Below are 18087 nucleotides of genomic sequence, written 5' to 3'. Positions count from 1 at the left end.
AATAAAACATTTATTTAAAATGGTTGAGACAAAGTTATTTTAACAAAGTACATATTGACTCACATAAATATTAGATTAAATTAATCCTTTTCCATTGATCAGCAGCTAAACAGTTTTCAAGAACATTTCAAAGTCCTTTAGTGAGGCTTTAGCAACCTCTTTACAAAATACTTCATCAGGAAGAGATACCAGTTTGTCCAAAGAGATGTAATTAGGTTTTTGGGGATCATACTGTGCTCTTCCTAAGAAGGCAAGAAATGAGTGTCTTTCTTTGATTTTTAGCACTTTTGAATTGAATACCTAGAAAAGAAAAAACAAGGCTGAATTATATCACAGTTAGATTTTCAACAATAATGCTAAACTTAATATATCTGGCCATTTTTTTCAACTTGGCTTTAACTTTTGGCTATTTCAAGAATCAAATCTGTGCTGAAAGAACAAAAATTTACTATATGCATGGATGATAAACAGAATGTGCCAAAGTCCTGAGGGTAATTCTAAAAGAAGAGTTTTTGTTTCCATTTTTCTTTAGCAATTAGTCCTAATATAATATAAAAAATTTAAAGTATATTTTATTCCTTAATATTACTGACAAGAATTAAATAAATAGACATGGAAGTAGATATTAGAAATTTAATGCACAGAATTAGAAACCACAAGACTGTAGATAAAAGCTCATTACACAAAACCCAAGTTTGAAAAAGAACTAAATTTGCATGGTGGTTTGTGGGAGTAATAATATCTTTTCTTTGGGTGCCACACAATTATTGAAGAAACTTTCCATTTTCAGCTTTTTTGGTACTATCAGCCGAGATGAGGTTAGATGAAAATTTGTAATCAAGACTCAAAAAACATTGTAAGATCCCACATTTCTACCAGGGAAGAAAAAAAATATTACAAATATCACCTCCCATTATTGCAAAAGCTTCTGAGAACTAAATATATCCAATGAAAATCAACATGTGGAGGCTTGATGTTGTTTGTCTTTTGTTCTCAAAGAGAACCATGACAATCAGGGAAGTGGGGCCACGACATGTGAATGAGTTGGATGTAAGTCATGAGGGCTGTGCAAGGTCACCTGCCTCTCTTTCTCCACTGACACCATCTGAGTCCAGTGGTAAATTAAGATGGGGGAGACCTGGGCTTTTTTAAGCTAAGTCTGAGTCTGATGAGGCCACACACATTCAGCGATTGAGCCTAGGTTAAGTAATTGAGCCAAAGAATCTCCTCTTTCGAAAGTCCAAAAACCTAGTCCAAAAAAAAAAAAAAAAAGTTAAAAACAAAAACAAAAATAAAGAAATGAATGAATTTGGGAGGGAAAGACCCTCAAGGTTTCTGACCAAAGCAGAAATGATTACTATTTACATTCAATTCAATATGAGTCAATCAGGACCCAAATAATAATCAAATGGGGCTTGGCCCATAGATGGCCAATGAAAAGACATAATCCTTAAGAAAGGTATCTTGGGAGGATAGAGGTGCAAAAGAAAGAACCAGAAGGAGGGAAAGAAGGAAGGGAAGAAAGGAAGTCTTCCAACTGGACAATCCCGGTTTCTGGGCCAGCTTTATTCACAGAGAATGTTGTTGTTTGTCCTTCTTTCCCAAAGAAGACCATGACACCAGGAGGTCACTTGCATACCCACAACTCTGTACTTTCACAACACTTTGAAGGACATTTACTATATGTAGACAGACACTTTGAAAAAAATTTCAAAATATTAGAATTTACAATAACATGGTTTTAATTAGCATTTTTCTTTTAAAATGTCTACATATGATATCAGAAATATAGAATTCATTTTTTCTTTAAATATATAAACAGAAAATCTCAATGCTACAGTGTAATTCATATAGGCTTCCTCACTCTGCAACTCATTACAGTAATGCACGTGGGTTCCTAGGTTCTACAAGGAAATGCAAAAACCAATAACATTTTTACCATAAATGAAAGGCTTCAAGACCGATCCCAGCAACAACTTATGTCTGCTTTCCAAAGAACACCCTAAGCATGGAGAGTCTCATTACCATAAGAATGCTTCAAATTTTGGTCATGGCCAGCCACTGAAAAATTTAAAAATGGCTCCTATTTCTTGGCAGTTCCCAGCAGCAGTGATGGTGGCAGAATGAGTATATGGTGCTTAAGAAACAATTTTTATACGATTTAAAACACTTTCTTTAAAACATTTTTTAAAAACTACAATTTCAAAACATATAGTCCAAAAGATTATATATAATCAAGAAAAAAAATCTCTGAGCTCAGATTTGGGCAGTATTCACACTGGATAATTTTATTCTTATTTCCTCATCTATAATTGAAAACAGCAATCTATTTGAAAGGAAAATTATGAGTAAAAACTGCCATATATTAAGATATTTTGAAAATTATACTTTCCCAATTATATAATGATTTCATCTCAATATGAGTATATACTGACTTCTCTTGTGAACAAGTTTTCTATTCTGACCAGTACCTGCATACTTGTAGAAAAGCAGGATGAATGCTGTCCTATTTAATGTCTGATATGTATATCTAATAGCAAAAAATTCAATTACCATACTGTTATTACTCCCAAGTATTTAAGAAGTAGAAAAAGACAGTTGGATTTTCAGAATTTTGGGCTGTTTCCAGACAATGATCTTGTTGCCCTATAAAAACTGAGTATATTTCATAACAGATGAATTACTGAATTCCCAAAATCGTCTTGATAACCAGCTTTCAAACCAGAAGAGCATTTTAAAAGCCATAACATGATCTGTGAACAAATTTTATGATCTCTATCAGCTCAGGATATAGTTAATCAGTGAATACAGGAATGACTAATTTATTATCTATTTTGACAGCAAGAGCAAAAGCTTCATTTTAATTTGGAAAAAAAAAAATTCCCCCAGAGTTCATTTACCACCAGGGGTCATCCTGCCATTTTCAAAGAAATATAAGCCCATCTTTGACACAGAATTACAGATTTTCAGTTGGGAAGGGCCTTGGCAGCCATCTAGATCACCCCATGCTCTAAAATACCCTTATTCTGATTGAAGACTTTGGTTGGGAGGCAGATAAAGACAGCTTATTCAGATCAGGATAATTTTAATTCTTGGGAAGTTTTTCCTGATACCAAATATAATCCATCTTCTTTCCATTTTTACCCATTTCTCCTAGTTCTGCATTCAGATATTCAACAAAACAAACCTAATCTTTCATTCACAAGATAACTTTTCATGTACTTGAATACAGTTATGATGTCCTTTACAGGTCTTCTCTTCTCCACACTAAATATTTTTAGTTCCTTCAATTAATCCTCATATGAAATGGACTGAAGGACTTTCAATATAGTAGTTGGTCCACTGACAAAAAAGCTTGTGAACATTAAAATTACTGGTAACATCCCACTGATTTAATGGTAATATGACATGATACATGGTAATATCATCATGGGGAAATCTCAACCATGCATTATATCCCATTTGGACAGGACACAGGTTGTAGAATGATTCTGATCCCACTCTCTATATTAGAATATGGAGAAATTCCTTATCTTCAGCACATCTTCAGCTCCAAGCCATTTTTGGATAAATTGAATTGTGACCTTGAAGGACCTGTAGGACAGAGTTTCTTAACTTAAGAGTTCACAGCTCCTTTAGACGTCTATGATTGGATTGGGGGAAAAGGGAAGGGGAGAATTTATCTTTATGTCAGTATAACTAATTTCCTTTGTAATCCTATGTATTTTGCTTTATACATGTAGAAACAATAGTTTGAAAAGACATGCTCAGGTTTCACCAAACAGCCAAAAGTATCCAAGATGCAAAGAAAAAGTGCGGAACCTTTTGTTTTCAGAGTAAATTAAGATTTATCAACTTAGTAGTGAAACAGAGAACATCAATTCAGCCCTCATTAAACTTCTGGAGAAAATACTGGTGATCTCTGCAAGTCCAATTCCTGAACTTAACATCTTGTTTGAAGTGTTAAGGGAAAGAGAACAGGAAAAGGAAGGAGGGATATATGTAGACCTGCTAGAGTTAGAGATGCAGTCCTTTTGTGCTAAAAGTCTGAGGCTAAATTCTTCATCACATGTAATCAGTTTTACATAGTCTAAAGTATTTAATCTTTCTTTCTTAAGGAAAAAAAATATACACTGAATTTGTTTTGAACTCAACTTATATATATATATATATTATATTATATATTATATAATATATATATGTTATATATAACAAATACTATGGAAATTACAATGATTTTATATATATATATTATATATCATATATATAATATATATTATATATTATATAATATATATATTATATATAACAAATACTATGGAAATTACAATGATTTTATATATATATATAAAATCATTGTAATTTCCATAGTATTTGTTACTGTTTTGTTTGTCATTTGCTTTGTTATTTACATTATTCTCATTGTATATTTTATGTTTCTAGTTTGTTTTTTATTTTATATCAGTTCATAGAAGTCTTCCCAGATTTCTCTATTTATCATATTCATGATTTTTTAGAACACACAAATATTCTATTACATTCATCTACTATAAATTCAATTAATGAGGAATAGCTACTTTATTAGTGATGTGAGTTGTGTCCCCTTTGATGTTTGAGGAGGTCCTGAAGCAGTGTACCCTTTGATCTGTGAAAGAAGGGTGATTTGAAGTCTCAAATTTTCCCAACTTCTAGGAAGGGGCCACACCCTAGTTCACAAGGAAAACTCCCAAGATAAGTAATCTCTTTTCAATTGGAAATCTAGGCAAGGGGCAGGGTCAACATTAACTCAAACTCCCAATTAAGTAATCTCATTCAATTTTGAATTGAATTGAAGCATCAAGTCTCAAGACAACTAATAAAAAACAACTAGGAGATGTCCAAAACAGCATTATGCTCAATGGTGAAGATGTCTTTTTCTCAGTGTAACCCACCTTTGCTATATCCCCTGCCCACTAAGAAGGTTGCTTCTTAGCAAGCTGTCTTCTCAGTGGAAATAAAATTACTTTTTGCCATAGATTTTAGGTTTGTGAATTCTTTCATAGGGGACCTGTGGCTCCGACCTGAGGGGATCTCTCACCCCTTTTCTTACACCTCATCCATAGTTATTTAATAGTTATTTGTTGCTACAAAAAATAATGTGATAAATATTTTTGTGTACCAATATAGTATCTGTCCTTGATTTCCTTGAGTTTTGTGCCTAACAGTAGAATCTTTCTATGACAATAAATCAGGTGAGTTTTCCTACATTAATGGAGATGACAAGGGGAGCCCCAAAACTCTCTCTTGGACTTTGGGGGGAACACTTGAGAAACTCCCTCAAAGAAGTTCTCCTTTGAGAGACCTGCCCCAGGGAATCAGGATAAAGTGGTTGAGTCCAGGACCAATCCTACTTAGCCCAAACTAGAGATCTAGATATTGACCTCTATTGAGTTGGGATTAGTCCAGGGACACTTATTCAATTAGAAGATTCTCTATTCTGATTTCAACTCAAAACTGCTCCCAGCCCCCATCAAAAGCTACCCATATAGCAAGCTTTGTTCAGCTCAATTCCTTGCAGAGAGTCCAAAAGCAGGAATCATGTCAGGCCAAGGAATCTTCCTTGGCATAGCTGCCTGCAATGGACTCTCTGCCTGCTGAAAAGACATTCTCTTTTTGACCTCTCTGTCTCTCTCTCATACATTTCCCTAACAAGACCTTATTCCTCTCTAACTATCAGGATTTCTCTGCTAGGAACTTTCTTCTTCTATGTTAGAGGATTTCTCTGCTGGACATTTACTTCTCCTTTACACAGAGAGTTCCCCAAGGCAATGAATTAAAAGTCAGAAACATTTTAAAGATGAAAAGTTATGAAAACTTTTCCAGAGAACTTCATTACACATTACCTGTGGAAATTTGACAATAATATGATGGGGAATGTTCATCACATTGTGCACATAGTCAAAAGTCTCTGTTAATTTCTTTTTGCTTGCAGTTAAAATCTTTGGGATTCTGGTCACCATGTGCTGAATTTCATTATGTTTAAAGCCAAGTTGAAGTTGGTAAACCTAATAAAACATACATAACAAACATAACAAAAAATAAATCACATACATTTCTGGATTTTAAAAAATGTTATCTCAATCCATACTGCATCATAAACAAAACATTTAAAACCATAAAGTGTTATTATCTTTCTTAAAATGATTTATTTTTAATTTATGGAATAAAACAAGCATTTTCATATGATTTTTAAAAATGCACATGAAACTACAAATCTATTATGTATAATATGCTATTGTTTTAAAATATATAATAAAGTAATCATGTAAATTTCTTTTTTTTTCCCCTCCCCATTCCCTTCCCTTAGGGATGGCTATCATTAGACACAAATATGCATATATATGCAAAATCATTCTATACATCCTCCTATTTATCAATTTTTTTAAAATTGGAAATGATGTTTATTCTTTTTTTATTATTAATTTTATAATTATAATTTTTTTATTTAGAATTTTTTTCACAGTATATATGCATGAGTAATTTTTTTTATATTATCCCTTGTATTCATTTTTCCAAATTATCCCCCCCCTCACTCCCTCCCCCCGATGACAGGCAATCCCATATATTTTACATGTGTTACAATAAAACCTAGATACAATATATGTGTGTAAATACCATTTTCTTGTTTAAGTATTAGATTCCGAAGGTTTAAGTAACCTCGGTAGATAGACAGTAGTGCTAACAATTTACATTCACTTCCCAGTGTTCCTTCTCTGGGTGTAGTTATTTCTGTCCATCATTGATCAACTGGAAGTGAGTTGGATCTTCTTTATGTTGAAGATATCCACTTCCATCAGAATACATCTTCATACAGCATTGAAGTGTACAGAGATCTTCTGGTTCTATTCATTTCACTCAGCATCAGTTGATGCAAGTCTCTCCAAGCCTCTCTGTATTCCTCCTGCTGGTCATTTCTTACATAGCAATAATATTCCATAACCTTCATATACCATAATTTACCCAACCATTCTCCAATTGATGGACATCCATTCATTTTCCATCTTCTAGCCACTACGAAAAGAGCTGCCACAAACATTTTGGCACATACAGGTCCCTTTCCGCTCTTTAGTATTTCTTTGGGATATAAGCCAAATAGCAGCACTGCTGGGTCAAAGGGTATGCACAGTTTGATAACTTTTTGGGCATAGTTCCAAATTGCTCTCCAGAATGGCTGGATTCTTTCACAGCTCCACCAACAATGTATCAGTGTCCCAGTTTTCCCACATCCCCTCCAACATTCATCATTATTTGTTCCTGTCATCTTAGCCAATCTGACGGGTGTGTAGTGGTATCTCAGAGTTGTCTTAATTTGCATTTCTCTGATCAGTAGTGATTTGGAACACTTTCATATGAGTGGATATAATTTCAATTTCATCATCTGAGAATTGTCTGTTCATATCCTTTGACCATTTATCAATTGGAGAATGGTTCGGTTTCTTATAAATTAGGGTCAGTTCTCTATATATTTTGGAAATGAGACCTTTGTCAGAACCTTTAACTTTAAAAATATTTTCCCAATTTGTTACTTCCCTTCTAATCTTGTTTGCATTAGTATTGTTTATACAGAAACTTTTTAGTTTGATGTAATCAAAATCTTCTATTTTGTGATCAATAATGATCTCTAGTTCTCCTCTGGTCATAAATTCCTTCCTCCTCCACAGGTCTGAGAGGTAGACTATTTTCTGTTTCTCTAATCTATTTATTATCTCATTCTTTATGCCTAAATCATGGATCCATTTTGATCTTATCTTGGTATGTGGTGTTAAGTGTGGATCCATATCTAATTTCTGTCATACTAATTTCCAGTTTTCCCAACAGTTTTTTCCAAATAATGAATTTTTATCCCTAATGTTGGTATCTTTGGGTTTGTCAAAGATTAGATTGCTATAGATGTACCCTTTTTTGTCCTTTGTATCTAATCTGTTCCACTGATCTACCGGTCTATTTCTTAGCCAATACCAAATGGTTTTGGTGACTGCTGCTATATAATATAGCTTTAGATCAGGTATACCTAGACCACCTTCATCTGACTTTTTTTTCATTAGTTCCCTTGCAATTCTCGACCTTTTATTCTTCCATATTAATTTTGTTGTTATTTTTTCTAGGTCTATTTATCAATTCTTTCTCTAGATGCAGAAAGTATCTTCTTTCATATGTCCTTTGTAGTTAATGTAGGCATGTAAAATATTCAACATGACTTATTCAAAGTTGCTTTTAAAACAATAATGCTGTTCCCATAAACATTTCTTTTGGTTCTTCATATCTCACTTCTCATTATTAGTATCTTACATAAAGTTTTTCCAGCTTCCTAGCCACTAATATCCTTCTCTCTAAATTACCTTTTATCTATTTTGCATATGCCTATAGTGTACATATTACTTACTCTAGGTAAAATTCTCATTGTTTCACAGTGATTTGTTTCTATAACCCCAGCACAAAGCATAATGTCTGGCACCTAGAAAATGTTTCAGAAGAACTTCTTGATTGATAGATTGGTTGATGGAATATTGAAAGTAACAAAGAATAAGGAGATAAATGATTAGAATTGTAAGGAAGGCTATAACTTTTCTCCCTGAGAAAGAATGGAGCAACCTGAATGCCAAAAGATTGTCATAGAAAAGATCTGAATGGAATGACATAAACTGATGAAATGAACTTCAAAGAAGAGACTGCTGAGTTGCTAACAGATAAATGAGGTCTTGGTAGCAGTCAAGATCAAAGAATATATTGACTTTTTCTCCAAGTCCATTATGTCTCAAGACATGAGAGAATAAGTTAGTCTTGTAGAGAATGCTAGGGATGAGGTGTCTCACAAAGAAATCCAGGTTATTCAGAGTGGCAGAACACAGTTAACAGTCAAAAGCAGAATTGTGACAATCAAATCTCATGTTCATTCCCTTCAGGCCTCATTCGGGACTTCATTTACCAGACTGCAGCTCTTCATTCTGAAACCAATGTCTAGCCCAGTGGTCCTCAAACTTTTTAAATAGGAGGCCAGTTCACTGTCTCTCAGACTGTTGGAAGGCCGGACTATAGTAAAAACAAAAGCTCACACTCTGTCTCTGCCCCTCAGCCCATTTGCCATAACCCGGAGGACCGCATAAACGTCCTCAGCAGGCGGGCAGTAGTTTGAGAACCCCTGGTCTAGCCTCTCTGACTGGATGGTTCTTTCTAGAATCTCATTTAAGGAGGACCCCCAGATTCTATTGGCAGTCTGGAATTTGAGGACTAATTGAAATAAGCTATCTATTGAGAAATACTTTTCAGAAGCTACAATTACTTTAAAATAAAGCCTCAAACTTAAAGGAGACTACAAGGAAATTGCTACTCTTTTAAAAGATAATAATTTAAGGCAAAGACCAATTTAATTGAAAAAAAAAAAATGAGAAAAAATCCTTACCTTCATATTTTCTTTCACAGGCTCAAGACTTCCAGTTAATAGTCGTGGAAGACGAATAACTAGATTTCTGGTCTAGAACAAAAACAAAATAATCCATTGTCATAATACATACAAATTCAGCCAGTTTTCAAAATCCATAATTTTTTCTAGCACGAAATGATACATTATAGTGTTAAAATTGTTATGGACTTAAACTTTATAGAAAAGTAACCAAATAAGAAAACTATGAAAAAGCATTTATTATGGAGGCATAAGACCAAGTGCTATAGATACAAATAAACCAACGTCTTATTCTTAAAGAGCTCACATTCTAACTAGGGAGCACAATGGGAGTTGTCTTTATTTATTTATTTATTTTTTTATGTTCACTTCATGGCAGTAGTACTTAGGCAGGAAAAGTAGCATAGCAGATGGGCAAAGTCCAAAGATGGTACTGTGTTCTCCCTCACTAGAAGTCTTCAAGCAAGGGATAGGAGATCATTTATTGGTTATATTGTAGAAGAGATTTTTGTTCAGATAAAAGTGGAACAGTTGTTGCCTTGGGTCTCTTCCAATCCTGAGTATTATTTATTTAGAAGCAAGTCTTGATCTGTAAATTTGATATATATACATTCATTCTGATCATTATAATTTATTTGAGGTTTGACATTTTTACCTAATATTTTCTAAAGTATCAGCGCAGTTTAAATAATTATCATTTTTGATAGCAATGTGGCACTCAACAGTATAAAGAGAACAGTTTGCTTAGACATTTTCTATTGTTAAGCATTGGGACAGTTTTAGATGTTTTGCTATTAAACATGTGATTTGCAAATATAAATATCATTATAAGTTTTACCCCCTCTTGGCCCTCAGTAACAATTTTAAATGTGATTTAATTAACCTATCTGTTAGAAATTCAAACAGATTCATATATAAAAGCCAAGATATATCTATATCTACACATACACACAGGTCATTTTGAAGGGAAAATGCATGTAAACAAAATTTGAAAATCAATTTGGCAAAACTGTCTAAATAACTCCAGTAACATTTATAGACTGACAGAATCATTTGATTCCTGCCTAGAAAATATCAACTATTTTATACATATGTTCAATATGAATAGAATTCCCCCATGCAAATATAAAGATATTTCAGATTCCCATATTTACTTGATATGAACATCTAAATATTTTTTTTCTTTTACCTTCTCCACATTCAATCCAAGTTCTTTCTGGAAAAAACCCAATCTGTTATCCAGTCTATCCACTGAAAAACTCAGCAAATATGGTGCTTTTACAATCATCCGTGAGATATCTGTCTTACTGAAATTTTTTGATTTAAGGTAAGCCACCCTGGGGGATAAATAGACATGCAAACATTTATATAAATATGTATCAGTGAAGAGAAATTTTACTATTAGTAAAATAGTGTATATAGTTAGTAAATATATAAGTACATATATTTACTAAATACTAAATATAGCATATATTTAATTCTTAAACATGTAGTAATAAACATTTACTGAATGCATAGAATGAATAACAAAGTGACAACTGTTTTAGTGCTAGCCAAGATAAAAACAAAACAATACAAAAAAATCCTGGTCCAATTTTGAAGTACCACAATAACTAGCACATTGAAAACTAAAACTTTTGGGTTTTTTGGTTTTATTCACTCATTTTATTTTTTTCCTTATTACTTTTTTTTTTGAAAAAGTTAAATGGATTACACGTGTAACTACCAGAAATCACATCATTTATACAAAGAAATACTAAGTCATTAAGATAAAAGGCTTTCTATTTATGTTTTATCTTTGTTATGCCCATTGGTATTTCTTTCTTCAAAAGTCATTTACAATTACTCCAGCAAAGACAGTATTGCTTGATTGTTATGAGAAGGAAAAAATGTGGTCAGTATTTTATTACTGATTAAATAGGCATTTTTTACAAGCCTTTCAACATCTTGGCCACAATTATAAAAACAAAACAAAAAAAACTATTGTACTTATTATTTGCAATTAAAAAAAAAACACTAATTTTAAATTTAGATAACACAGAGCAAGACAAAAAAAAACATTGCCATATGCACAGCAGAATATGACATATGAAAGAAATGGAATATTATTGTTTTGCAAAAAATTAATGAATAGGCTGATTTTAGAAAGGTATAGAGAGTTTTACATGAACTGATGCTGAGTGAAACAATTAGAACAGGAAAATGTACACAGCAACAGCAAGATTATACAATGATCAACTATCACAGACTGGGTTTAGTGATTGAAGACAATTCCAATAAACTTTGGAAGGAGGAATTTTTTTTTTTTTTACATGTAACTGGGGAGAATTAAAACAAAAAAGCAAAGAAAGTGCTTCTAAAAAAGGTGAGAAGATTCAAAATATGAGACAATAAATTTTTATTTCAAGAAATATTGTGTTCAGAGAACTATCTTTTTTTTCTTCCTTGTAGATTTTCTTGTTTCCTGCTGTGTACTTTCTCCTTTATTCTTTTTTTCACTTTCCCCTTCCCCCCATCTTCAAGAAAGCTACAATGAAGTATGGTTATATTTATATATAAGACACACATATACACAAAAATACATATTTATACTTAGATAACTATAATCATACACATATATGAATATCTATATAAGGCATTTGTCCTGTTTCTCTGAAAGTGGCTGATATCATCCTTCATAAGTCCAAGTCTTTTCACCAAGTCATCATTTCCTATGCCACAACAATATTCCAACCTTATACATTATAGTTATTTTAAATCGCCTATAACAATATTGATTAATATGACTGACCTATAGTGTGATTATCTGCAAATGTTTTGGTCAAGATCATGATCAAATTTATCTACAAGTTGTGACTATATCAGTATATCCCTATATCATATGCTTAGTCACTTATCCATTAAAAACTGGTTACACATTAAAAAAAAATTAGATTTGCATCTTTTCTTCATATATTTGGATAAGTAAGCTTAATCTACTAGTATTTTTAAGCATATATCTCTTCCTATGCTTTTAATAAAATATGTTTGTCATGTTACTTTGCTTTTTAATAAAATATATGTATGTTTGTCATGATATTAAGCAAAGACTGTTAAGGGGTCCCCTAAACTTGTCTTTGTGAATTGTCATTATATATATACACACATAGACACAGACACTACATACAAAGTCAACAAGCTGATGAAACTAAAAGAGAAATAAATGAATATGTATGTGGAAGCCAAAGAGTTCACAATTCATATGAAAGTTTGCATTTTTCTAAAAGTAGGATAAAGGAAGGAGATACCAGGAATCTCCACCTAAATTGGCATGGCATGGGAAAGGGAAAGGTGCAATAAAGGTGGGGAAAAGACAAATCCATTCCCGAAAAGGAAAAACAAGGCTAATGGCTATCGGGAATTGCTAAAATATGAAGACAGGATGGTCTACTTATTTACAAGGGTCCCAGCTGCACAAGCCTATTGCAGACTGTCTGGTGCCTGTCTTGACTTCCAAAGACATTTAGGAAGTCCAGGTTGATGCAAACACATTATATCAGCTTAACTGGAGGTGGAAGAGGTGGAGTCTTTGACACATTCAGAATCTCTGGGTCCAGTGTTTATGGAAAATATGGCAACTCAAAAAGACAAGTTCAGGGAATTCCTTAACAGTCACTTAACAATATCATTCATTCATTCATTTATACACATACACATATATATGAAATATACATTCACACATGTTGGCAGAGCTCTGCAGAAACAATTCTTTTCTAGAAACAATAACAAACAAGAACCAGTTATTTTTGTTTTTTAGGAAAGGTGAGAGAAAAATATATTATTCAGATTTCTCTGCTTCATATAGTATCAATTATTTTTCTAAAGACATTTTTAAAGAGATAACAAATTGGCATAAATTATATCATAAATAAGTAATTTGACAAAGCTGTTAGCAGAAAATCCAATGCCAAAAGTGAAAACTGTTATGGGTTTTGGAATGTTGTGTCTCCTATAATGGTGGCCTTACTCATAAATCCATAAAAATTTCCGTTTTCTTTACCAGAAACATATGCCAGATATAAAACTATAAGTATGATCTGTTGTTTTAGAATCCTAAGAATACCTTCTCATTCTTTTCTTTCTCAGAAAAAAAATTCCTTTTATTTATATCAGAGGCATCAATCATTATGTGACTAGAATCAGATTAAAATATAATTAGAAAATATGTAACAAAAATATAATAGAAAATAGATGGAAGTAACTAGTTGAGGAAGGAGACATAGTACTGGTCCTGAAGTCAGGAGGACTTCAAATTCAGTCTCAGACACTTCACAGTTAATGGCAGTAAATTATTAATCCCAATTGTTTCAAAAAAAGGAGAACATAACTGGGAAAAAATGTTTACAACTAGTATTTCTGATAAAGGCCTTATTTCTAACATATATAAAGAATAATTCAAATTTATAAGAATACAAGCCATTCCCCAATTGATCAATGGTAGTTAATTTTCAGATGAAGAACTTAAAGCTATCTATAGTCATATGAAAAAAATGCTCTATCAGATTGGCTAAGATCACAGGAAAAGATAATGATAAATATGGGAGGAAATGGGGGAAAACTTGGGCACTACTGCATTTTTGGTAGAGTTGTAAACTGATTTAATCATTCCAGCGAACAATCTGGAACTATGCCTAAATGGCTACAAAACTGTGTATTCCTTTTGACCCTACAGTGTTTCTACTGGTTCTGTATCCCAAAGGGATCATAAAAAAGAGAAAAGAACTCACATGTGGAAAAATGTTTATGGCAGCCCTTTTTATAATAGAAAGAAACTGGAAAATGAGTGGATGCCCATCAGTTGGAGAATGGCTGAATAAGTTATGGTATATGAATGTAATGGAATATTATTGTTCAAGAAATGATCAGCAGAATGATTTCTTTTTTTTTTAATTAAAGCTTTTTATTTTCAAAAAATATATAAGGATAATTTTTCAACACTGACCGTTGCAAAACTTTGTGTTCCAAATTTCTACTAGCTTGCCCCCATCCCCTCTCTTAGATTGAAAGTAATACAATATATATATTAAACATGTGCAATTCTTCTATACATATTTCTATAATTGCTGCACAAGAAAAATCAGATCAAAAAGGAGAAAAAAATGAGAAAGAAAAATGCAAATGAACAACAACAAAAAGAGTAAAATGCTATGTTGTGATTCATACTCAGTTCCCATAGTCCTTTTTCTGGCTATAGATGGCTCTCTTCATCACAAGATTATTGGAACTGATGTGAATCAACTCACTATTGGAAAGAGCCACATCATCAAAATATAGTTCATGATATAATCTTGTTATTGCCATGTACAATATTCTCTTGGTTCTGTACACTTCAATTAGCATCAGTTCCTGTAAGTCTCTGCAGGCCTCCCTGAAGTCTCCTGCTGATCATTTCTTAAAGAACAATAATATTTCATAACATTCATATACCATAACTTATTCCACCATTCTCCAACTGATGGGCATCCACTCACTTTCCAATTCCTTGACACAACAAAGAGGACTGCCACAAACATTTTTGCACATGTTGGTCCTTTTCCCTTTTTTATGATCTCTTTGGGATATAAACCAAGTAGACACATTTCTGGATCAAAGGATATACACAGTTTGATAGCCCTTTGGGCACAGTTCCAAATTGCTCTATGATTCCATAGATCAATTGACAACTCCACCAGTTTTCCCACAACCCCTCCAACACTCATCACTGCCTTTTCCTATCATTTTAGCCAATCTGAGAGATGTGTAGTGGCATCTCAGAGTTGTCTTAATTTGCATTTCTCTGATCAATAATGATTTAGAGAACCTTTTCATATGACTAGAAATGGTTTCAATTTCTTCATCTGAAAATTGTCTGTTCTTATCCTTTGACCATTTATCAACTGGAGAATGGATATTCTTATAAATTCAAGTCAATTCTCTATTTTGAAAATGAGACATTTATCAGAATCCTTGAAGGTAAAAAAATTTTCCCCACTTTATTGCTTCCCTTCTAATCTTATCTACATTGCTTTTGTTGGTACAAAACCTTTTTAATTTAATATAATCAAAATAATCTATTTTGTATTCAATAATGTACTCCAGTTCTTTGGCTACAAATTCCTTCCTTCTCCACAGATCTGACAGGTAAACTATTCTTTGTTTTTTTTATAATTTGTGTATAATATCACTGTTTATGCCTAAATCATGAACCCATTTTGAGCTTATCTTGGTATATAGTGTTAGGTGTGGATCAATGCCTAGTTTCTGTCAAACTAAATTTCAATTTTCCCAGGAGTTTTTGTAAAATAGTGAGTTCTTATCGAAAAAGCTGGGGTCTTTGGGTTTGTCATACAGTGGATTACTATAATCACTGTATATTTCGTCCTGTGAACCTAGTCTATTACACTGATTGACTACTCTATTTCTTAATCAGCACCAAGTAGTTTTGATGGCTGCTTTATAATATAGTTTTAGGTTTGTTTACAGTTAGGTCATCTTTATTTGCATTTTAAAAATTAATTCCTTTGAAATTCTTGACCTTTTGTTCTTCTATTAACTTATTTTTTCCTAGATCTGTAAAATAATTTCTTGTGAGTTTGATTAGTATGGCACTGAATAAGTAGATTAATTTAGATAGTTTTGCCATTTTTATTATATTAGCTATATTATATTATATATTATATAATTGTAACGTGCTCTCCCTGGCAGTTACAATTACTAGTCTGTCCTAGACCCACCAGAGTACCTTTGACCACTGTCCTTTGCAGTGTGAACTCTACCCAGCTCGCCTCCTCTGAGGCCTTCAAATGTCTCTGGTCACAATTTCTTGAATCTATAGCTTAATAACGGGTAACGCACTCAAGAACAGCTACGTGTAATCTTAAAAGCCTTTATTATACCTACTTACATAATGCCCTGACTGATGCCCTGACTTGTTGGTTCCCGAGTGAACACCTGGTCAGAAGACCCACGTGTTCACTACCAAAATCCTTACCTCTTTTGGCTATCCATCTTGGCTTGGCCACCCAGGCTAGGAAGTCAGGGTGAAGAGCGCCAGGTTAAAGAGAGTGACTGCTGCCTGCAGTGGGCTTACATAGGGCCTGTGAGGTCACACACACAGCCAATCAGCGAGAGAGTCACCCATTACGAAGCTACCTCAAAATGGACAGGATCCCACCTACAAGGCAGTCCTAATATCCATAGAAATTATTTCCGGACCACTCAATCTCCTGATGCACTGTGGCGCCTATTTAAAGGGCTCTTACATATAATAATATATTATTATATTACCCATGAGCACTTTTATTTTCCAATCGATTAGATCTGACTTTGTGTGCAAAGTGTTTTGTAATTTTGTTCATATAGTTTCCGACTTTGCCTTGGCAGGCAGACTCCCAAATAGTTTATATTATCTACAATTATTTTAAATGGAATTTCTCTTTTTTTTCTCTTGCTGCTGGATTCTGTTCATAATATATAAAAATGCTGATAATTTATATGGATTTATTTTGTATCCTGCAACTTTTCTGAAGTTATGAATTTTCTAATAATTTTTTAGTTGATTGCTCTAGGATTCTCTATATCACCTATAAAGAGTGATAATTTTGTTTCCTCATTACCTATTCTATTTCCTTTAATCTCTTTTTCTTCTCTTATTGCCAAAGCTAAAATTTCTAACACAATATTGAATAGTAATGGTGATAGTGGGCAAACTTGTTTCATCCCTGATCTTACAAGAAATGGTTCTAGTTTATCCCCATTACATATGATGCTTGCTGTTGGTTTTAAGTAGATGCTACTGATCATTTTTTAAAATTTCATTTATTCCTAAACTCTTTAATATTTTTAATAGGGACTTCCGGCCAAGATGGCGGCGTGGTGGCAGACAGCTGCTTGAGCTCCTCTTTTTCTCTCAGAACTTACTTTATGACAAGCCTCAGACTTAATGCTTGACCCAGAAAGAAATCCACAAATAATCACCAATAGAAGACATCCTTGAAAGTCGCCAGAGAAGGTCTGTGTTTGCTCGGGGGAGGGTCAATCAGACTGGGCGCAGACTGAGGGCAGGCAAGCCAAAGCGAGACAGGCAGCTCACACAGCTCAGACCAGAGGGGGAGGGGTACGATCTCTGCCGTTTCAGTGAAAAGACTTTTTCCCCAGTGTGGATACTCCATCTTGGCAGCAAGCCAGGAGCAGCAGAGAGGGTGTAAACACTGGAGGTGAAGATTAAAATCCCGGAAAAGCCAGGAACCTGGCCACCCCCAACCCCCACCTGGACTGACTCAGCACGTTCTCAGAGCCTTAGAGTGCAGACTCAGTACAGTCATTGCTGTTCTGTTAGTGGCTCTCTGCTGCCCTATCCCCAGTCTGTAGAGGAAGCCCATTAATACCATCCAGCCCCATCCCCCGCAAAACAGACCAATTGTTTCTCTTGTCAATTTGTTTTCTTCAATTCCTACTCTCACAAAATGAACAAAAAATTCAAAAGGGCTCTAACCATTGATAGCTTTTGTATGGAGAGAGAGCAGACTTCAAACACTGAGGAGACTAAAAACAGACTGTCCCCAGATGAATCCCCTAAGAGGGAGATGAGCTGCTCCTCAATACAAAAGAATCTCCTAGAGGAAATCAAA

At 33.6% G+C, this 18087-nt stretch overlaps 1 protein-coding gene across 5 annotated transcripts in view; it reads right to left on the bottom strand.

The window, feature by feature from the left end:
• The window catches only part of MTERF3 (mitochondrial transcription termination factor 3), a 51435-nt gene continuing 33348 nt past the window's right edge, over positions 1 to 18087 (bottom strand). For all 5 annotated transcript variants that reach the window (XM_074268987.1, XM_074269006.1, XM_074268997.1 and 2 more), the window contains 4 exons: positions 10629 to 10776; positions 9440 to 9511; positions 5883 to 6044; positions 1 to 300 (listed from right to left, as the gene is read on the bottom strand). In XM_074268987.1, coding sequence (XP_074125088.1) covers positions 106 to 300; positions 5883 to 6044; positions 9440 to 9511; positions 10629 to 10776 — 577 coding nt within the window. In that variant the 3' untranslated portion in view covers positions 1 to 105. The remainder of the gene's footprint in view (positions 301 to 5882; positions 6045 to 9439; positions 9512 to 10628; positions 10777 to 18087) is intronic.

This window comes from Sminthopsis crassicaudata, chromosome 1 (assembly GCF_048593235.1).
Source record: "Sminthopsis crassicaudata isolate SCR6 chromosome 1, ASM4859323v1, whole genome shotgun sequence".
Taxonomy (NCBI): domain Eukaryota; kingdom Metazoa; phylum Chordata; class Mammalia; order Dasyuromorphia; family Dasyuridae; genus Sminthopsis; species Sminthopsis crassicaudata.
The sequence above is the reverse complement of the archived record's forward strand: the minus strand, read 5'-3'. Positions and strand labels throughout refer to the sequence as shown.